Here is a 24,616-nt window from a genome sequence, read left to right as displayed (position 1 = left end):
TATTTTTTGCTACAATACATAAAACAAGGTGTTAACTTAGAGACCAAGTTATTCTACAAACAAGAACTTCATATAGTAGTAAAAAAAATCAGATGTAAAAATATAACGAACAAAATATTGTTATCTATTTGCAGGCGCTCAGACTTTTAAAAGTAATTAAACTTAGTTAAATTCATAATCCAGTGGAAATGTTAAATTAATTACCACTTTTCTAAATACGACTTTCTACTCTCATATATACATAGGTAATTAAAATCCTCGTCAGACCAGAAATTACAGTAAAAGGAATAAAATAAAAATCCTCCAGGAAATTATATAATCAAATAATGTAGTTTGCATGCTGATCAATTACACTTAGGGAGATTTCGCAATTACTTGACTGCTTTAATGCGTTATCTTTCGCCTTTAAAGGATGTTCGCCTATCAAATATCGAAACTGTATAAGGAAGTAATAAATATATGACGAAGAAAAATAAACGAAAACAAATATATTAATTCTGTAATTTTGATGAGCGAAAAGTTTATTTGTTTTAGAATTTCCATTTCACTGATGAGTAATATGTTCTGAAGGATGAAGTTCATTGATCGCTAGCATATTAAATAAACTGTACACTATAATATAAAATCACACTACTAATTTTATTAGCACCGTTAAGAGCAGTTAGTCCATCGTTTGGAATGCTTTATCTTTGAACCGGTTAGATTTTCTATTATTATGCATCAGTTGTGTGGAAACAAAGCCAATACAATTAAGTGGACGCTATATGTATATGGATGTAAACTTATGCAAAATTTTAAGATGAGAGTAGTTTGATAAGTCCGTGGCTTTTGGAATATTTTTTTTGGTAAAAAAATAGAAATGTCAGAAACGTTTTGTTCGAAAATTTCAAACTTCTTATGGGTAATCCGAAACAATCACTTTGTGCAAAAAAAAATTTAACCAAGTCATTTCTGGGTATAATTTTCGAAAAGTTCGAGAATTATTTAAAATTGATCTCATTTGGCGATTATTTCTTAATTTGCGCTAAATAGATTTTCAATCTCTTGTTGTTTGAGGGAAGCAGGAGTCCAAATCGGGGTAAATACCAAAGTAATTTCGAACCCAAGTCCTGGTATTTTCTGTTGGTTTTACCCATTATCACATTCGAAGCATTGAATTAAATTGAATTTGTATTTATTCTGTGGAATTTTTGATTTTTTATACGCAAAAATCTCTTTTTGACGTCGTTTGAATACCTTTTTTGGTTATTAGTATATGATATACACGGAAATTAAGAACTAACTTATGAAACGTCGTTCCGCTTGGGCTCTGCACCTGTAACAATTTGCTTCCATTAAGTGGTACATAGATATCTCATTGTGGTATATATATATGTATTTGAGATTTATAAGAGTAAGTATGTATCTTTACACGCCTAAGGAGCTTATAGCGTATGCTAAATAATGAATAGCAGATTTTAAATATATGGAAGGTTAGAGTTAAATCTTCAGAGGGTCAGAGTTAGATCATCGAAAACAATACAAAATTTTACACGTAAAATACTCGATCACATCGCAAAGTTTTATACACCTTAAAATTAAAAGGAAAATATAGATTACATCCACATTTTGCATTTTTAGTAACTATGTATATCCTGTAATTAATAATACTTTTTTACAAAAATCTTTTTTTTTTCGAAATCCGAAGAAATTTTTCTATTGTGTAGGTTAACTTCGAAAATCGGGGAATACACTCTCGCGTAAAAATTTAGCTTGGTCCAATATCTAGCCGTATGTTGTACAGTGTAATTAATAGTACCTTCTTTAAATTCCAAATCTCTATAAGCAACAATTCGAGTTGGACTTATCGAACCACCCTCGTATTCGAATTTGCATAGGTATGTAAGTGAGATCGAAATAGTGTCGCACAAACGAATTCATTCATATCTTCATTTGGCTTTGAAAATGATATACAACAAACTATAATCGTGGCCGTTGGAGGCGTTAAGGCGCCACAAACTATACATTAACTATGTATGTATATGTATTGATTAAAAATATGTTTACAAATTTCGCGCGATGAAACTTGTATCGATCACAAGATATGCAAATATAAATAAGGCACCCTACACAAAAATTATATGTTTAGTAAGCGAGTGTCAATCGATTGAAAAATTCATTTATTTACTTTTTGATTAATATTTTTAGAAGTACTAAGTGTACTTTTAGCCAAACAAAAATAATCGATTTTTTGAAAATTCTAGACTAATCTAACCCCGATAACTAAATCAAAAAGAAATATTTTAGAAATTTATATAATTAATGCTTTGTTTTAACTAAACAAAAATGCTACTAGCACTGTATTGCCTCAATTCAAATCTCTCCTGACTACTTCGATTTTGTCAACACAACTGAATGTAGGGTACTCAGCTTGTACATATCTACATAACTATATTTACTCATATATTTTCATACCTACATACATACATATATGCATTTGATCACATGATGGTCAGAGTTGCATAATTTGAAAGTCACATGATAACTTTATAAACCGTCGAGCGCGTGATTCCTGATTAAACAACCAAAAAAAAAAAACAAGAAATTTTAAGAAAATAACGAAAACAACTATGATCGAGACAAAAAAAAAACATATGTATCTATTCATTAATTTTAGTCCAATGGTTTCGAACAAGTTTAGACGCCAGCGCAATTCGTATAGCAATTGTCGCAGCTAAGCTACGAGTTGATCTTCATTGGCGCTGTGCCCAAATCGGGTAGTGGTGGCCGTTCATTGAGTGGTGACCACTCGTCACCCAACCACGGAACAGGCAAAACGCGTGGCGCTAACGGCTAAGCGGCAACAGAAATCATCAACACCGGTTTTGGCAACGCAAACGCCTGCAGCCATTACATACATGCACATAGTTGTAAATACGAGTGGTTATCTGTCATTTCGCATGCACCGCGTGATCTCCGCAATAGTGTTAGTTTGAGGGGATTTTCGACGAATTTGCTTTTACAAAAAATAATAAAAAAATTGCTGTCAGCTTCACACTCCGGCTACAATGGTTAGCGGTATGTAACGGCGTTTTGACAAAACAACTAATTTACATTTCTCCACTTTGCAGCGCTAGCGAAATTTAGTCATTTGCCTACTTACTGTTGGGGTATGTACGAGTATGATATGATGGTATGCTATACATGCTAATTTCGAAAAAGTGATGCGAACTCGTTAAAATTGACACTTTTATGGCAAGGCGTTAAATGTAAACAAATAATTAAGACAAAATGTCGAAAAATGCAAATAGTTAACATAAATCATCACAAATAGTTATCTTAAATCAGCGTAAGGGACTTCCATAAATTAGTCACAATCATTACACTGAGATTATTAGAAATTCTGTCGAGCTAAACATTGAAATTAAGTTGCATCGTTATTATTTGAAGTTCGAATACATAAATTAGGCCAAATATTTCAAAAACATATATTATAGCTTTTATTATCATACTATATATACATACATATGTAATTATTCGAATAGTGGGCAACACTAACTAGTCATTCCAAGCATTGTTTGAAGATTTATAAGCTGTAAAAGATTTAATATAATAATAGACATCACATAGTGCTCTTCGCCGAAGTTTTTGTGGTTGTCCCTTTGACTTTCCTTTGTTGTCGTCATTACAGGTCATGGAGTCTCCTATTTTAAGCTTTACGGATAAACTTGCTATAATCGAAATCAATCACTTTAGCAAAACGCATTGTTGAAATGTGTTCAAATGAGAGTTCAACACTTCTTCTGAGGATTTTGTTCTTGTCTATAATCATACAATAGAGAGAGTACATTGGTAGTCCATGGTCCACCTGCGCAAGAGCGCTGGACATGCAGACTACGCATAAGCTCGTCAAGCGCTGGTCAACTACCAGTACTTGTGCAGTGGCGAGGTCCTTTTGGCCCTCTGTGGAGCGTAAGCGGTCCTTTCAACTACTTTCTCTGGGCAAGGTCCATCTCAGCGCAATCATAGGGGTACTTACTGGACATTGTCCAATGGGTACCCATGCGGTTAGACTTGGGATCGTGGCAGATGCTAGTTGCCAAAGCTGTATGGAGGAAGGCGAGATGGAATCATCTAAGCATTTCCTACTGCACTGTCCAGCTTTTGCCAGACTGAGGTTGAAACACCTCCGAAAGCCCTTTTTCGACGATCCTAGCGAATTGGCTAGAATCGATATTACCAGCCTTAAGAAATTTATAACGGATTCCAAGCGGTTTGCTGAATCATAAAGGTCTTCGATCCACGGGGAGTTTTATTGGCATCACAATGGACAGCGCCAGGCTGTCTAAGTGAGATCGTTCTGTCTTGCAGAGATCTGCCTACAAACCTAACCTAACCTAATCATACAATATCAACAAAATGTGAGTATCAAAATCTCAGTATCATGCAGTCGCTTCAAATTCGAAGAGATGTGTTTTAGAGAAATTATTATTTAAGGGGTTATATACAGTTAGGACTTTCAAAAAATATATATATTTTCTTAATAATTACAAAATTTCAAGTCGATCCGAAGTTATAGACACATTAGTGAATTCGCGCCGACTACATGTAAAGTGCTTTCAAAACTTTAAACTCGTTTTTCTCGAAACGGTGTTTTCAAAGTCGGTGAGCAAGATTTCTCAGAAAGGGCTGAACCGATCGGTCTGAAATTTTTACACAAGCTTCTTAACTATATTTCTTAGTAATTAATCCGACGAAAATCTTATTTTTATAAACAATTAAAGACCCGAATTTTGGTCGAAAATCGAACCTTTTGCTTTGAGTAGCCGCCATTTTGTCAAACAATTTAATTCCTTCGATCAATCACTAGATTATTTATTATATTAATAAAATTTAATTAGTTTTTTTGCATTTTAGATGATCCAGTCCAGAGATATCGTGCTCATCGCAAGAGGACTTTTTTTTGTGGTCCTCTGCAAAATTGGCAATATCAACGTTACCGATAATTATTTTTGGCAATAAAAAATATGTGAATATAGTGTAAGGCTGTCATAATATACCTGCCAAGTTTCAAATCTATAAACCAAATAGTTTGCTTAGAAAAAATTCTTGAAAAGTGTCTTTTTCGACCTCCTAACTGTATATATCCCTTTAAATATCGGATTAAACAGACTAAGAGGGAAATTGTTCCAATTAATACATGAACCCCGTTAAACCCTGTTGCTATGAAGAACGTCGAACCGTAGTGTGATCTAAAAACATTGCGCTTGTGTAACCTACGTTTTCTTACTCAACGTGAATGAATATTAATTTTATCAGTATATTTGATTACCCAAGCAATGAGATAGATATCAATAGTTATAAAAAGTCAGATATCTTAATGACATTTGGAACATGTTTTGACCTTAATAGAAAGTAAAAAAAAATACTCTAATGACCATAATATTTCTGTTAAGTTAAACAATCTCTAAATAATTCTCAATTTCGCTGAATATTAATATAAATGTGGCATAGTTTTTGTCACTTTACAAAATTTAATATAAATTATGAAACATTGATTAACAACTGATAAATTTGTATCCGATAACATTGCGAATTCAACCGAATAAAGCGGTCGCCATGGCGTATGAGTTCTACAATAATGAGGATTTGAGTTAGTTCAGATAAGGAAGTCCAGAAGCCCTTTGGTCAGTGCAGATGTGTGAAATGTTGCATTTACTAAGGGAATATATTAGACTCGCAATATAGTTATTATTCGATTGTTATTTGAAATACGGTAAATTTCTAGTTTACTCCCTATACCATTTAGCTGCTACCATATACATGTTTATGTATTTATTGAATACGATGTGACATAGTAGGTCTGTATATTAACTGCTGGCAAATATTAATTTGTCAAGTTTCTGCTGGAAAAGCGTTTCTTTACTCAAAAAATTAGAAGAAACTAGCAGAAGAGAGCGTCAGCTGATCGCATGAGAGCTGCTGGTTTCGGCTGGTGCAATTTTCACTAGCAGCAGCTAGCAACCGTCAGATGTAGAAACAGCTGTTGTATGAATGAGTAAATCAGTGCTGCTTTGAGCATTTACTTTGATTTAGTTCTTTATAATAATTTTTATACTCTCGCAACAAAAGTTGCTAAGAGAGTATTATAATAGTTTTGTTATAACGGTTGTTTGTAAGTCATAAAACTAAACGAGTTAGATATAGGGTTATGTATACCAAAATGATCAGGATGACGAGACGAGTTGAAATCCGATGATGTCTGTCTGTCCGTCCGTCCGTCTGTCTGTCCGTGCAACGGATAAATCGAGTAAAAATTGAGATATCTTAACGAAACTTGGAACACGTATTCCTTGGCACCCTGACAAACCACGCCCACAAAATGGCGAAAACCAAAAACCTATAAAGTGTCATAACTAAGCCATAAATAAAGTTATAAAAGTAAAATTTGGAATAAAGGATCGCACTAGGAAGCGACATATTTGGATGTTATTTTTTTGGGGAAGTGGGTGTGACCCCGCCCCCAAATCGGTTATTTGTATATATCTCGTAAACCAATAAAGCTATATAAACCAAATTTTCTGCAATCGGTTCTCCTACGTACCCCACCACACACCATGAAAATAGTTTAAATCGGATAATAACCACGCCCACCTCCCATACAAAGGTTAAGTCGAAAATTCCTAACAGTGGGTTAACTCACTAACGAAAAACGTCAGAAACACTAAATTTACATAAATAATAGCAGGAGGAAGCTGCACTCATATTTTTTTACAAAATGGAAAATTAGCGTGGCATCGCTCACTTATGGGTCAAAAACCATATCTCAGGAACTACTCGACAGATTTCGGTATATAATATTATATAATATTTTCTTTACACCCTTATAATACGGATAAAAAATAGGCGAAATCGGTTCACAACCACGACTACATTCCTTATAATTCAAATTTGAATTCCATCTGATTCCTTCACTTTATCATGTATACATAAGGAACCAATGAAGATAGTGGAATAAAACTTAACACAAATAGTACATATCATCTCTGACTTCACTTGTGAAAAATTGTCGAAAACGGACTATAACTTTTCAAGGCCCCAGATATCAAACATGTTAAACTCAGCTGCTAAGGGTAAATTTTAACCGAAAATTTGGCTAAATCTCTCAGATAATTTAATGTAATTCAGAGGAAATTATTTTCTTCTAATAGTGTTCTTTTAAAAAAATTATTAAAATCGGGTCATAACATCTCCCAGCTCCCATATACCTAATTATAGGTATATTAGCAAAATTAAGTGAGCGTATAGTCTTGGATATAGCGTACCCTGCTGGTGAAAATGAAAGAATTACCTCAGCCCTCATATAATATATAACACGATTTTCGTTATTCTATTAGACTTTATGCCGAATTTATGAGTAAATTTGTGTGTTATCTTAATAAAATTTCTTCAATAAATTACGAGAGTATAAAATGTTCGGTTACACCCGAATTTAGCCTTTCGATACTTGTGAAAATTAAAATTAAATATTCTCTAAATAACGATGAAAACACAAATAGTGAATGTTTAAACTAATTAGATTTTTTTTATAAAAGTTAATTAATATTATACTGTCATTCATTTACTTCAGTTTAATTTATTCAATATTATATTGATTAATTTTTAAGATGTAATAAGATGTAACTGCGAAAAGCAGCATTTAGATGTCTATCTGATAGTTTCTGCTAGTTTTCCGTTCCTTTACAGACTTTACAGACAACTGTCGACATTCGATGAGACGGCACTAGGAGCTTTCGAGAGAAACGTTTTGGAGACGATTTATGATCCTATGAACGTTGACAACGGCGAATACCGCGGCATTGACATAGTTCAGCGAATAAAAATACATCGGTTATGCTGGCTGGGGCATGTTGTTCGAATGGACGAATGCTTACCATCTTTGAAAGTGTTCGATGCTTTAACCGCCAGTGGAAGCTGAGGAGGACCTCTACTACTTTGAAGAGATCAGATGCCCTGGTTTCGCTGGGACCAGAATTGAGGTATATAGTGTGCCTCAATACATACAATTATTTCATCGTTTTCATTAACTTGAAACACAAACTCAAAACAGATCTTTCGGGTACGTACCACCGATTTCGACCAATTTATGGTCATTCAAAATCATTTTGTGGTCCGGATCAAGTAACTTTTTCGTATTAGCAATTTTTTTTTAATAATTGTTATTTTTATTCTCAAACTTGCGTGACTCAAAAAATTTCTCACCTAAAAAGTCCCGGAAAGAAACTATTAAACTAATAATAATTTAAAATATAATATTTCTTTTAATCTAGAAGTTAATTTTTCTTTTGTTGGATATGTTTTAAATGAGGCTATTTCGTTCTTTAATAGCTATCTATACTCAGAATTTTAAATTTACTCAATCTGTCTAAAGTGTGGCAGCATTAAAAGTGTGAAGTACTGGTACAAAAACTCACATTTAACAATATATATTTATCAAATTGCTACATACAGATGTTTATACAGTAACTTTTACGAGGTAATACGTTTGTAACACCTCACATTAATATTTAATTATTTTTTCATTTTTTTTTTTGCTGATGCTTCGCAATTTGCTACAGTTTGCAAAATCATGCGAAAAACACGAACTCATAATTGCTGGCAGCCACGCTGATTGTCATTTATAAGTCATTGTCAAGGCTGAAATTTCTTCGGGCCGGTCATGTAATGCTCTCGTCGCATAGTAAATATACATATTTGTTGTTGTAATATGAATATATGAATATATGTAAGTATGTTTTGCTATAGAGCTGAAGCATAATTATTTCTTTACTAAATCATGTGCGTTGAGCGCTTCACACCAGTGTCGCTTAGTACTAATTGTGCGCAATTTAAAAGCTTGAAAGAAGAAATCAAAATTTTCATATGCATCTGTAGATGTGTGTACGTGTGAGATTTAAAGCGCTTGTGAGGAAATGTATCTTATAAAAAACATTCACTGCCTGACTTACATACTATATATATTTTCTTGTGTTGTCGGTCTGTTTGTATGTATTTAAGAAATAAAACCGATTTGGTTCAAACTAGAAATTTGGAGTTCAAAGCGGTACTTGCCGCTGATCATTTGCTTGTCGCAGCAGCAGCAGTAGAAGAAGAAGATGAAGAAACTCTCTGCATGTAGCTTGTAAGCGTCAGATACAGGTGAGCTAATCAACTCCAAAGCGGCCACACTTTCAGCGCAGCTATATAAATCCATATACATATATACTCACATATCAACTTTGTATGCACATAATGGAAGATTACTTTTATGGAATGCGTACAAGAAGTAATAATGAAAAATGAAACTGCTGCAGAATCGCTACTTCGCTGTGCTGTTTGATAGCACAGAGTGTGTCAATGTTTAATTAAGGACGTCAAATATACATACATATAAGATCTACTATATAGTTTGTATGTATGTATGTAAATGTGGAGGTGCCATAAATGTTATTGCACTGATAACAGCGTTAACATGTGACTAATAAACCGTTTTTAAATCAATCATTGTGTTTTGACAACACGGCGCTGCAAATATTAAGGATATGCACACACAAGCAGCTGACGCTTATTTGCACATGCTAATGCTTTGCGAAAGGTCAGGTACTTGTTGCCAGGCCGAGGAATAATTTTCCCAAAACAAACAGAATTTAACCGAAATGAATAACAAAGTTGTAAAAAAATGTTTATCATAAGCATGTTCAAAAACACATACAACTATACATACAAGTAAGTATCTACAGAATCTATATACTCCTACATACATATCCATAAGTTTACTCATCTGTTGTTTCTTTTTGTCAGAATATGTAAATATTATGAAGCCGAAAAATCTGTTCGCCTTATCTGCTCGCCAATTAAACGTAGAGCAGGCAGTGTCTTTCATCACGTGCTAACAACTCAATAAACCGTGTTTATTTTGTGTGTTCTAGTATCTTGAGTAACATTGGCATATGCATAATACCTTCAAATCTCTGTTTTATGACGGCAAATAAAGTAAAGCCGAAAAGTGCAAAATGTTTCATTTAGATAAATACAAGTTTAAACTGTGCAAATTTGTATAAGGAGGTAAGGTTACTCTGCTATAACGAGATAATGAGCAAAGACTCTTTCCCATTGGCTGTGTTACTGATTCGTTATAACATTCGTTTCTTTTTTTGATTTCCGAATGTGTGTTTTTTGTTTGGTAGTTGGAGGCGAAGAACGCACCTGGTCGCGAGTTTTTGAAGTCGAATTTTTCGCCGATTAACAATTTGATGTTTCAACTGTTACTTCCACTCCAAGAATATATACATATATAATTTATAAGTTTTAAGCTTTGCGAACCATAACAAGATCAATTTGAGATATATGTACAAACCTTGTCTCTGAAAGTGAAAACTCTGATTTGATCGCATTTTATTTCTACATCTAGTTTTTTAAACATATAAATTGCTTCTTCTTTACTTTTTGAGAGAGTTCAGCAAGTGTTACTAATTTAAAATATCAAGAGATATGAAGCCCTTTGTCACTAGGAATTTTCAATATCTCTCACTTTTTTCCAATAAATAGCCCGCCTAGTATTAATTTGGAACCAATATATGTCGTTTCCTCTGTGAAACACTATTTTAAAATGAAGTCTCTCAAGTCTGTAAAAAAGTCCAAATTATCTTGACTCTCACTAATGAATATCGAGGATTGTTTCTACAATAGCGTGTTAGTTTCTTCTAATTTTCGTTAGTTGGCGCATCTTCTTGGCATTCGTATAATAAGAAGTGAGAAAACCTCCCGTAAAATATTGGGTATTGAAATGATAATCCTATATTCGCACAATTTTTAGCAACTCTGTCAAGTTAGGTTAGTTCTGCTTGAATCGCAATTAAACATATGCTTCCGTGCGGAGAAACTGATGGCTATCTGATGTTCAATAAGAGATATTCTAGTAGAGCCTCGACAATGGTCATTCGAACGTCCACTTTTTCTCACTGTTTTACTTGATTATCGCGGGGTAGTAAATAAGAAATTATTGTCATAAGGCAATGTCCACTCTCGACGAACCAAAATCAAACTCTACAAATCGCTCATTATTCTCGTCCTGATGTATGGCGCTGAAGCGTGGACGATGACAACATCCGATGAGACGGCTCTTGGGGTTTTCGAGAGAAAGGTTTTGCGCAGGATTTACGGTCCTCTAAACATTGGCAATCAAATCGATCACGTTGTGATAGACGGAAGACATGTCTCCAGTGTTTTAGACGTGCGTACGCTCCGATCACCAAACATTGACTCGGACCATTATCTAGTAGCAGCAAAGATACGCACTCGCCTCTGTGCAGCAAAGAACGCCCGTCAACACACACAAGGAAGGTTGGACGTCGAAAAGCTGCAATCACAACCGACAGCCGAACGATTTTCTACTCGACTTGCACTCCTGCTCTCTGAGAGCACTCATCAGCATCTCGATATAAGGGAGCTGTGGAACGGCATCTCAAACTCATTGCATACCGCTGCAGCCGAAACAATTGGTCTCCGGCAACGCCAAAAAACCAGTTGGTATGATGAGAATTGTCGTTCCGCAGTGGAGAGAAAACAGACTGCCTACCTCGCAACGTTGCGATCGACCACAACACGTTCGGAACGGAACTGAAGAGGGAAGCGAGACGCATTTGCAGACGTAAAAAGAAAGAGGCCGAAATGCGTGAGTATGAAAAGCTTGAAAAGCTGGCCGACATGGGTAATGCTCGAAAATTTTATGAAAAGATGAGGCGATTTACAGAAGGTTTCAAGACCGGAGCATTATCATGTAGGGACCGAGGAGGTAATCTGGTAACGGATGTCCAGAGCATACTGGGATTATGGAGGGAACACTTCTCCGACCTGCTCAATGGCAGTGAAAGTACAACACCAGGAGATGGCGAACCCGATTCCCCAATCGATGACGATGGAATAGATGTTCCATTACCTGACCATGAAGAAACTCGAATAGCAATTACCCGCTTGAAGAACAACAAAGCGGCGGGGGCCGATGGATTACCGGCCGAGTTATTCAAATACGGCGGCGAAGAACTGATAAGGTGCATGCATCAGCTTCTTTGTAGAATATGGTCGGAAGAAAGCATGCCTGACGATTGGAATCTTAGTGTGCTCTGCCCAATCCATAAGAAGGGAGACCCCACAATCTTCGCCAATTACCGTGGTATAAGTCTCCTCAATATCGCATATAAGGTTTTGTCGAGCGTATTGTGTGAAAGACTAAAGCCCACCGTCAACGAACTGATTGGACCTTATCAGTGTGGCTTTAGACCTGGAAAATCTACAATGGACCAGATATTCACCATGCGCCAAATCTTGGAAAAGACCCGAGAGAGAAGAATCGATACTCACCATCTTTTTATCGATTTTTAAGCTGCCTTCGATAGCACGAAAAGGAGCTGCCTTTATGCCGCGATGTCTGAATTTGGTATCCCTGCGAAACTAATACGGCTATGTAAGCTGACGTTGAGCAACACCAAAAGCTCCGTCAGGATCGGGAAGGACCTCTCCGAGCCGTTCGATACCAAACGAGGCTTCAGACAGGGTGACTCACTATCGTGCGACTTCTTCAATCTATTGCTGGAAAAAATAATACGAGCTACAGAACTAAATAGAGAGGGTACAATCTTTTACAAGAGTGTACAGCTCCTGGCGTATGCCGATGATATTGATATCATCGGAAGCAACAACCGCGCCGTTTGTTCTGCGTTTTCCAGACTAGATAAAGAAGCGAAGCGTATGGGTATGGTGCTGAATGAGGACAAGACGAAATATTTCCTGTCATCAAACAAACAGTCAGCGCACTCGCGTCTTGGCTCCCACGTCACTGTTGACAGTCATAACTTTGAAGTTGTAGATAATTTCGTTTATCTGGGAACCAGCATTAACAACACCAACAATGTCAGCCTTGAAATCCAACGCAGAATCACTCTTGCCAACAGGTGCTACTTTGGACTGAGTAGGCAATTGAAAAGTAAAGTCCTCTCTCGACGAACCAAAATCAAACTCTATAAGTCGCTCATTATTCCCGTCCTGATGTATGGCGCTGAAGCGTGGACGATGACAACATCCGATGAGACGACTCTTGGGGTTTTCGAGAGAAAGGTTTTGCGCAAGATTTATGGTTCTCTAAACATTGGCAACGGCGAATACCGCAGACGATGGAACGATGAGCTGTACGATTTATACGACGACATTGACATAGTTTAGCGAATAAAAAGACAGCGGCTACTCTGGCTAGGTCATGTTGTACGGATGGAAGAAAACACTCCAGCTCTGAAAGTATTCGATGCAGTACCCGCTGGAGGAAGCCGCGGAAGAGGACGACCTCCACTCCGGTGGAAAGACCAAGTGCAAAGTGACCTGGCTTCACTTGGTGTTTCCAGTTGGCGCCAAAAAGCAAAAAGGAGGAACGAGTGATGCGCTCTGGTGGATTCCGCTGTAATCGCTTAAAGCGGTTCCTACGCCAAATATATATATCCATTTACATAAAGTTATTCGGATTGTTGAATAATATTTAACAACCAAACCCATTACTGTGTGCATTTTTTTGTCTAAATGATTTTCTAAATATCAAGAATGACCATTCAAATTTTGACATATTGCGATTTTTCCTTTTTCACACCCATTCAATCTAATTTTGAGAGAATTGAAGAGATAAAAGATGAATCACAGGATTTCAATGCCGAATATTAACCCCAATTTTGGGGACAACAGAGAGAGAGAAGTATTGAAATTAAATTACATATTTACGGCGATTCCTGCTATTTTTAAACATTTACATCTGTACATATGTTCTTGTATTCAAACATAAAATAACTCTTGATGTTTTGTACTCTTAATTAGTATATAGCCTTTTAACATTGTCATAATAACATCCAAGAATCAGACGCATGTTTACAAGAAAGATAAACACGAACAGCAGATTTTAGCTCATAATATAATTCGCATTTTTACAAAATAATTAAGATAACGGTTAAATTACATAAGAGATAAAATGTCGCATAGGTTAAGCACAAAACTGAAAAAACGCTCTTTTGTGCCACTTTGATTCTACGCATCATTTATCTCTATAGACAATTGCGGCTTTTCAACTAAATAAAATTCCACTAGACTAATAAAGATAAGAGCTTGAAAATAGTTCATCTAAGTATGTTTAAATTTTACATTAGAAGTTGTTAAGTAAATATTTTCGGTTTTCTATATTTCTTGTATGTATGTAAGTGTGCAAAAATTAGTCAAAGCCGCATTCATACATATTAATATTACTTAACATGCAGATAATAAGTTTTTTTTTAAACTCTTTACGTTTTATGTTCCAACGTCTACACATGAACATATACTATATGTTCATATGCATAATGAGTATATTCATATCTAATTTATGCATTTACGAGTAACGGTAGCAGCATCTCTACAATGTAAAATATGCAACTAAAAAATGAAATTCTCTCACGTTTATTGGCGTAGCGAAAACGCTTCTCGACCTACGCGTGTTGTAAAAAATGCAAATTTCCTCTGCAGTTGTATTTGTGAAAGTTAAAGTTGTGAGCAAATATATTTCGCTTAAAATTATAATATAAATATTATAATAATGTATTTTCTTAAATTTATATCTTATTTACTTTTAGTGTAAGGGCATGTTGGGTATATTTTTAAAGTCAAAGGCATGGCTAACATTTCACATCAACCAGTTTACTATTTTTAAGTCGGAATACAAAAAAAAATTATTCGTCCAAATTCTTTTAAATTATATGTCGAAGATCCTTACCCTGAAGTTTAATATCAAAATCTATATTCTATTATTCTCCGAAAACAATGTTTCAATAATATTCTTCTTTTGCGATTTTCTCAAAACCACATTTTTTGAGATGGTGTACACGATAACTCAAAAAGTATTCAACCGATTGATTGATTGTATTGAAAATTAAAATACATCTTCCTAAATAGATTTTCCACAGCGTGACGTGGGATTTTTTCGATTGAATAATTTGAAAAATTTTGATCCAATTTTTTATACGGTATTTTAGCCCAAAATATTGCAGAGCTTTCGATTGCGTAAAAATTTGTTTTTGAAAAACGGCATCGTCACTCTGTTCAAAATTTATCACTTTTTAAGAAAACTATGATTTTACTTGTTTTAGACAAAAATTGAAATGCCAATCATGTACACCATCAAGGACTGCTCCGGAAAAATTGATCCACGCCAAAGCTTCTATCTCTGCCATTTTTAAGGGGTTAGGATTTTCAAAAAATCGATTTATTTTGGGTTTTCTTAATATATATATATATATCTGAGTACACACACATAAAATTTCAAGTCGATCCGACGAATATTTTCGAAGTTCGTTTTTCTCGAAACGGTGTTTTCAAAGTCGGTGAGCAAAATTTCTCAGAAATTCTGAAATTTTTACACAAGCTTCTTAACTATATTTTTTAGTAATTAATCGAAGGATTTCCCCATCCGATGAAAATTTCTTATTTTTATAAACAATTAAAGACCCGAATTTTGGTCGAAAGTAGAACCTTTTGCTTTGAGTAGCCGCCAGTTTGTCAAAAAAATTTTTGTTGCTAATTCCTTCGATCAATCACAATCATAGATTATTTATTATATTAATGAAATTTATTTGGTTTTTGCATTTTAGATGATCCAGTCCAGAGATATCGTGCTCATCGCAAGAGGCCTTTTTTTGCGGACCTCTGCAAAATTGGTAATATCAACGTTGCAATGAAATATATGTGAATATAGTTTAAGGTTGTTATAATATACCTGCCAAGTTTCAAATCAATAAACCAAATAGTTTGCTTAGAAAAACTTCTTGAAATTTGTCTTTTTTCGATATATATATTTTTTTTAATATTCTTAAAACTTAGATATGTATTAAAATAGCAATAAATGTAAAGAAGTCCTACCTCAAATAGGCTTGTCAAAATAATTCCTGAAAAACCATAAGATTTTCATGCGTTCACGGTTAAGTAGTTCTCGAGAAATCTTGACAACCGACTATAAAAACACAGTTTTAGGAAAAACGCGTTTAAAGTTTTGAGTGACTATAAAACTTTATAATATAATTTCCTGCTCTCTATTTTGTGGCTCTTGTTAAAAATTAGACTTGTGAAAACAGTGTGCGAATTAAATTCAATATAAGAAAGTATGCGTATTAAAATGACAAAACCTTTATCCTCAGGGTTTCCGAACTGTTTGTTTTACAGATTTCGAACCATATATATATTTATAAAACATTAGTTATAGCATAAATGCGAAACGAAAAATATTTCACAAAAAAAGCAAGTTTTCTCCACAAAATGACTCAAAAGCGTCTAAATAAGAAATCAGTGAAAAAGGGTATGAGTATGCCAACACTTTCTTACTAATTACAAAAACAAACTTTTATAGGTCTAAAATATTTTATGATTAATATTTATTGATCAATTCATAAAGTTTAGTGCTAATTTCTTTATAAGGGAATTAAAAAAAAACGAATCAGGCTGATTGGACGAATTTCAATGGAAATTATTTCATTGAAACATTAGCTTTTAACAATTATTTACTTAGTAATTAGCATGACGGCTAATATCCGAAAAACATAAATAGCAGAATTCATAATAAATCTTTCCATTATTGATTGGCGCCTTGAATCATCGGATGATGGGTTGATCTCACAACAAAATGGCAAACAATCGATACGGAAGTGCTATATTTCACTTACTTGGTGTTTATATCACTTAATATTCACAGTTGTTTTTGACTACAGATCTTTAGCAAATTAATGCATGATATACTGCGGCTTTTTATGTGTTACGTAAATCCCATTCAGATGTTAAATGCTGCGCTAATTCGAAGTGTCAATGAATGTTGTAGATGGCAATTTGCGTACGCCCAAAACTGTTTTTGTATTGCGATGTGCGAATTCAATTCAAAACTTCAAGTGGGTGTGATTTAATAATGCCATGAGTAAATATAGCTAATAATTCCAAGTATGATAACAGTGCATAATTGGCACATACAAACATACATACGTGGTTGTTAATATGTTCCAACTTCGGCTTAAATTTATTGTTGAGCATTTATATTTTATTTATTAATTTCATTGACTTTATTTGAAAGCATGTGCTGTTTGTTTTGATAGTTCCTCGTTTAAGACTATCTATTTTTAGTTTTAACTATTGCATTCATGGTTATGTTCGACTTCCAACAACGGGTTGATAATGAACTGTCTTTAGTTTTGTGGAATTTAATTTTTCTCTGCGCGTGCAGTGATTTTTGCATAACTCAAACAGTTGTGACTAAATGATGGATCGCAAGACCTTCACCTTTAACTTATCAGAACTTATAGACTCGTTTATAAACGAAGAACCAAATCGAGAATATCTACATACTATATTTATATCTGCTCTTGTTGAACATGGCGCTAATGGAAGTACTAATTGAATAATACTATTATACTTTCGTACAAACTTTCAAACTCATTTTACTTTCCGAGGCTTATTGAATATATATTGCGAACTTTAAAATCAAACGAGTTATTTAATCGATCTTCTAAAAACTTAAAGGTTTTAATGAAAGATCTCGAAGATATAGCAATATTAATTTAACGCAATTGAAATTATGGTTACGAAATCGTGGAAAATATTACAAAATACAAACAGAACACATGTAAGTAACTTATACTATACACCCATTAATACTTAAGAACGATGCTTTAATCATCATATATGGTATCTATTCCGTGTAGACCAAATTGGGTTTTTTTTAAGAAAAATTGAATATTAATTGCTGAAAACATCTTCAGTTTATGAAATAAAGCCTTTTATCCCAGGCATTTAAACGTTTTTTTTTAATAATATCTAATGGCAGAACTCAATATAGTTCTTAAGCATTTTTTAATGGCTGTATAGGAAATACATTGGAAAATATAACACTTGCCTGATGGAAATCGTCCATCCATTATCATATTGAAGATGATTTTATTTCAAAATCATGTCGTATTGACGGCCGAGGGATAGTATGGGCATGAGTATCTTCCACGGATTGACTTAAGTTCTGATGAATCTTTGGCGTATGAAACGTTTCATCACCGGATTCGTTTAGAAGAACCATTTTTTTTTATAAAAATTTAGTAGTCACAATAAGGATGCACAAAAAGGATAATCAATGATTAATGAAAAAGTAATCGCAGATACAACTTATTCGACACCAATTTTGACACCCTGTGAGGGTTTTTGTGTTTCTGGTACTTAAATGCTGTTCTGATGACCAATTTGTAATTTATACATATATGCAGTGGTGGTCTTATAATTAGAATCTTATTTGAGTTTTACCAAAAACAACAACAACATTAATTAAATTAAAAAAATGAGCTAAACACAAAAACCGCCAAATTCGGTTCGGTCGTATAATTAGAAACGATAGTAAGAACTTAAGGATATCTATGAAAAAATTAAAAAATTTTGTTGGATCGATTTATTTTTAACAACATTGTCCAGTTTTCGCGGTAAAATTTAAATTAAATATTGGAATATTTGCATTGATATGCTGTTCCAGCTGTGTCGAATCGTTTGAAACAACTCGTCCTTATTTTGTTCTTAAGACTTCGTTTAACACTTGCTGATAAGTTTTTATTTGTGTTGAGATCAGGAATTAGCGGAGGCCAGGCCAAAACATCAATATTTTGATCCGAAAACAAGCTCTACACTAGACTTAAAGTGTGTTGTGGGTATTCTCAAGGAAATATGGTTCCATTACATTCCCGAGAATGTTTTATATTGATATTGATCCATTATCCGTTGAACACCCACAATTGTGGCAGTACCACGAGAGGAAAAGACTCCGCAAACCATAACAGATCAGCCATGGTGCTATACTGTTTTCACAATGTACCTTTGAACTTTTCGGTATCATTTACTTTGCAAATCGCAACCACTTCTTAATATTTTTTTTTTGCTACAAGAGTTTTTTTTTTGGCAAAGCCTGCACGAAGTCCCGAGTCTTATAAGTACCTTCTTATCGCCCGAGCTGAGATTTCTACATTCATTTGATGTCCAACTTCAGCTTTATTTTACGCGAAGTCATGAAAGGATTGTTTTTGTTCGCCCTACAGATTATCCTGTCCGCTGATAAAGTAGTTTTTCGAGGCCGAGGCCTTCCGGTAGGGGTTTCAAACTCTATTAATTTATTTTTATACGAATTAATAACTTCAAATACCTGTTATGTAGCAAACAAACATTTCTGCTGTAGTCGACATTGACAATTTATCCTTTTGATAGGACCTCACAATTAACTCTCTTATTTTTGGAGTACATCACTTTTTTTTCCATTCTAAAAACTAAAACGTATTTAATTGTTGCCAGATAACTAACTAACTCACTTTATTGCGCTAAGTTCAAGTAATCCGAGATTATAAAGAGTAAACTCCGCGTTTCTAATTGTGTGACAAGAGTTGCACAGAGTATAATAGTTTTGTTCACATAACGGTTGTTTGTGTCACCAAGAAATAAAAGAGTTAGATATGGGGTTATATATATATAAATGATCAGGATGACGAGTGGAGTTGAAATCCGGATGTCTGTCCGTCCGTCCGTCCGTGCAAGCGATAACTTAGGTAAAAATTGAGATATAATGAAACTTGGAACACATGTTCCCTGGGACCATGAGAGGGTTGCTATCGAAAATGAGCAAAATCGGTCCACTGCCACGCCCACAAAATAGCGAAAACCGAAAACACATAAAATGTCATAACTAAGCCATAAATAAAATTATAAAAGTAAAATTTGGAATAAAGGATCGCACTAGGAAGGGGCATATTTGGATGTAATTTTTTTGGGGAAGTGGGTGTGGCCCCGCCCCCAAATCGGTTATTTGTATATATCTCACAAACCAATGAAGCTATATAAACCAAACTTTCTGCAGTCGATTCTCTTTCGTACCCCACCACACACCATGAAAATAGTTGAAATCGCATAATAACCACGCCCACCTCCCATACAAAGGTTAGGTTGAAAATTACTAAAAGTAGGTTAACTCACTAACGAAAAACGTCAGAAACACTAAACACTTTCACATAAGAAATGGCAGATGGAAACTGCACTCAGAGTTTTTTACAAAATGGAAAATGGGCGTGACATCGCCCACTTATGGGTCAAAAACCATATCTCAGGAACTACTCGACCGATTTGAATGAAACTTGGTTTGTAATAGTTTCCTTACCTCCCAATGATATGTTGTGAAAATTGGCCAAATCGTTTCACAACCACGCCTACTTCCTATATACCAGAACTTTGAAGACGATCTGAATCGTTTACTTTACAATATATAAAGTAAGTACTAGTGAAGATATCGGTGCAGAACTTTGCACAAATACTATGTTTATAGTGTGGCAGCCCCATTCTAAAAATCGCCAAAATCGGACCATATGTTTTCAAGGCCCCATATATCGAACATGAGGACCTCGGTGCTTCTAACCTATTATTAGGGTTTCCAACTTTCAATATATATGACGAATATGTGGGTCAAATTGCGTATTATTAAGTTAAATAAATAAATTGCGAGCGTATAAAATGTTCGGTTATACGCGAACTTAGCCCTTCCTTACTTGTTTTTTAATAACAAGTCAGAAAATAGTCACGTGTTTACTTTGCAACAACGTTCAATACCTACACTATGAATAACAGTGCTCAGTGCTCACAGTGCTTCGCGTCTTGTAAAAACTTTACAATGATTTCATATTTTTCAAAAATGTTGTTTCTAATTATAAGGCCACCACTGTATGTATATACAAAATATTAAATACTAAAACACTTTAATATCAAAAGTGATCCTTCCCATTCATCATATGTACTAAATGCTTTATACTATATGGTTATACATTTGTATGCATGTGACTCCCACGTATTAATTCCACAATCATTCCACAAAATACATATGCCATTAAAAACTTTAAATCATCCTCAAAACAATACTAAAATGCAGTTATTAAAGCAAAAAAAGCAATTTTTTCCATTTATATCCATTGTCTTTTTCACACGGCGAATATGCGTAAATGAGTTGAGCAATTATTTTATTAAATTGTTGGAAATTTTTGCGGATTCACTAACTAAGCGTGACAAAAAATATTACAGCTATGTACAGTTATGCGGAATCAAATAATTACGAAGAAAATTTAGATAACAAGTTTCCAAACAAAAATGTGTGATTAGAATGCTCTTTAGATTTAGTATGACTAGGGAGTTATATACATAGCTACAGACAGTTTTTTAAGTCACTAAAGTTTTGTTATCTCAAGTACATACATACATATTTGAAGCAAACATCGTGTTCAAACAGACTGATTAGTAATTAAGATGTTAATTTTGTGTGTTGCTAACTTCAATCATTAAATTTTTTTTTAAATTAACGCTTTCAACAAATTTTTTTTCCAAAATTTTAAAAATTGTGAAAAAATTGTACTTTGAATGAGGATCAAACATACCATAAATATTTAACAATAAACAAAAATATTCCAATGTGAACTCATAATAACTCAAGTTATTAAATCATTATTTACTTAACTGTTTTTTGTTTGTTTTTGTTATTTCCTTTTTGTAGGCATTGCAACTGAATTGCACCGTTTCGCATCAGTGCACGCTTTGGAATGCTACATTTGTATAGCTGTGACGTCATAGCGGCGTCAGTCGGTGTTAAGCAATAATAACAGATACTATTCGCGCATATACATACATACATATATAGTTTGTTTGTATAAAGCAACGAGCGCTTGAAAAGAAAATCATAACTGAGTTGCAAAAATTCGCTTCACTGCTTTTCTTTGCCGCTTCTCCTACATTAGGGTGGGTGTGCACTCGCAGTTATTTTAATTTGTTGTGTTTTAATTATATACGCTTCCGTTTGACGACCAGAGAAGATGTATTTTTTTTTGGTTCTTTAATCATCTGCTATACATACGCGTACGAGGGTAGCGCAAAATGTTTGCAGTTTAACTTAGAGTTTTGTTTTATTAATATATAATTTATGTATATATAATAATATTTTTATTTAACTCTAGAATAAAAGCTAGGCATCTTTGCTGTAACCCATGTACCATAGATTTAATAATAGATTGAGTAACCAAAGAGGCGTAGTATAAAATATTATATGATATTTTTGTTTCATAAACTGATCTGTAGTGCCTATTTCTCATTTAAGAGTAAATTTTGTTAATTGTAAATTAAGTTTGACAATTTGTAAAGAATTAAAAAAAAAGGAAAAAGTTAGTGTCGAATTATTTTATATATTTTATTGCTAAATTGTATATTGAATTGTAATTCAGTGATTTTTTTTTTAATTAAGAAATTTTTTTTGCAGTAATAATTTGATATCTTTATTAAAAGTGTGATTTTTTCGAATTTTAAAAGTATTAAATATCCAAACCTTCAACTTGTCAGCACACCCTCGTATGTGATCGCTTTGAGTGACGAATTAGCACTGTTTTCTTTGTTGCAAATTTTAATTAGTATTAATTATATAATAATTTACTATGCGCAAATATGTATGTACTTAAATAAATAAATATATATATATTATAATATATATGTATTTGTAACAAACATGTCTCTCCATGAACGCAGCACTATAATGTTTTTGTTGTGTTTTTGGTTTTTACATTTATTTCATTTTTTTCTTTGCTAGTTTCTGCGTTCACTTTAGTTTTAGCCACGTTTTCACACTTTGTTTTTGGCTTTGTGGTCAAAGTGGATCACATAAGGTGAATACAAAATTAGCAATTTTCAAACCAAACCACCTGTTTGCTTAAATATTATATATTTGGCTAAATAATAGCAGCTATATAAACTACTCACCAATACGAACACACAAAAAGCGCAAAGTTTGACGTTTTAGCAGACACTGCTTGGAAAACAACAACGCACAGAAAACAAAAAAAAACCGCAAATAAAAAATATATACATACACACTTGTATATATTTGCATTTATTATATTTATTTTGCCATATAATTTATTAGAAATGTTATTCACTACAAATCTTTCACTTGCAAAAACCAGCAAACAGTTCACCGCAAACAATAAACAGACAGAAACTGACTAATAATCCGCAAACACGCCGCTCAAATCGCACGAGTGTAAATACCGTAAGCTGTGCTTGTTGCTTGTTAACTATGAGTGTCTCTGAGACTTTCATTTGTTACTTGGAAATTCACGAAGATCGCCACAAGTGTTTGTTGCGTGTGGCATTTGCTCATATGTGCTGTGTGTGATTTTATGCGCTTGATTTTGTCAACTTTGCTGATAAGACCGATTTCACACAGGCAATTTTTGTTGCGGCAATTCTTAGTTTTATAGGAGAGGGGGCGACCAAGGGAAGCGAAAGAGAGAGAAATTCTCCTCTCTTCGTCGCCCCCTCTCCTATAAAGCTAAGAATTGCCGCAACAAAAATTGCCTGTGTGAAATCGGTCTAAGTGTACGCATTTAAAGGAAATCAATTGGTCGATGCGATAGCGGCGCGGATAAATTATTATTAAGCGAGATAAATAGAGGTGTGCTTTTAGGCGTATTTTGCGGAAGTGAGCGATTAGTGGGTGAGTTATTTGCTATTGAAGTACTGTTTGTATACTTCTAATAAGATTTTTGTTTTTATAATTAAAAATCTTAAATTTGCACAGATTTCGGCAATTTTATTAACATATATAATCATAATATACTATAACCTTAGGATAACACTTCTCAATTTAAAGATTACTGAAGCCAGAATAAAAAAATATGTAATGATCATAAAAAAAGATAAAGCAAGTTCATCATAATCATCATCAATATGTAAAATATATAAAAACATAACCTAAGTTAGTAATACTTAAAATATAAATATAAAAAACGTTTAACGTTAATAGTTCCGTATTAAATTGTTTTATTTGAGAAAACTCATATTCTTATCAGAAAATAATTCTGATATTTGAAGATTCTAAATTTAAAGGGTTTACGAAATATTTATACATATATAGATATAAACCAAATTTTAATTTTGCTACATTGACGCCCAAAATTTGTTATTTAAACTTCAATTCTAATTATATCCATATTATTCAAACATAAAGAAATTATGCAATAAACTGCAAATTAATTTTTGTTTTTATAGTCTAATTGCAATTCCAAATAAAATTATAGAACAACCCAATCAGAAAACATCAAATATGCCATTCTCTCAACAAATATGTTTTACTTTCAAGCATTCCCACATTTGCAACTTTGCCCACCAATGGCAACTCTGTATTACAGATGTATATGAAATGAAACATTTGAAATGAAACACAAAGAAAAACTGGAAAATGCAAAGCAAAAATCAAGCAAAGAGCAGCTGGTATACGATTTTTAGTTAAGTTAACGCATAAAGTAGCAAAAGAATAAGAAAGTTAAAGTGAAAAAGAAAGAATAAGAAAGTTTTTAAATAAGAGTGTAAGTTGAAATAGGATTTGGTGTTAAAATGTGTGGAGGTTTTACTTGTTCGAAAAATGCGCTAATTGCGCTCAACATTTTGTATGTGGTAAGTGCATAATGAGGATTTTTCTTTGGCCTTCTGTCGTTATGGGGCAATAGCCTCAGGG

General features: G+C 33.8%; 1 protein-coding gene across 2 annotated transcripts in view; it reads left to right on the top strand.

Moving 5' to 3' along the window:
* Positions 1–24,616, top strand: part of LOC105213498 (tetraspanin-13) — a 72,024-nt gene that overhangs the window by 43,526 nt on the left and 3,882 nt on the right. For both annotated transcript variants that reach the window (XR_008470847.1, XM_054228921.1), the window contains exon 2: positions 24,453–24,555. Coding sequence is in view for 1 of the 2 variants with exons in the window: in XM_054228921.1 (XP_054084896.1) it covers positions 24,496–24,555 (60 nt within the window). In the remaining variant the exon portion in view is untranslated. The remainder of the gene's footprint in view (positions 1–24,452; positions 24,556–24,616) is intronic.

The sequence above is a fragment of the Zeugodacus cucurbitae genome, chromosome 2, assembly GCF_028554725.1.
Source record: "Zeugodacus cucurbitae isolate PBARC_wt_2022May chromosome 2, idZeuCucr1.2, whole genome shotgun sequence".
NCBI classification, from domain to species: Eukaryota; Metazoa; Arthropoda; class Insecta; order Diptera; family Tephritidae; genus Zeugodacus; species Zeugodacus cucurbitae.
This window is presented reverse-complemented; position numbering and strand designations above follow the sequence as displayed.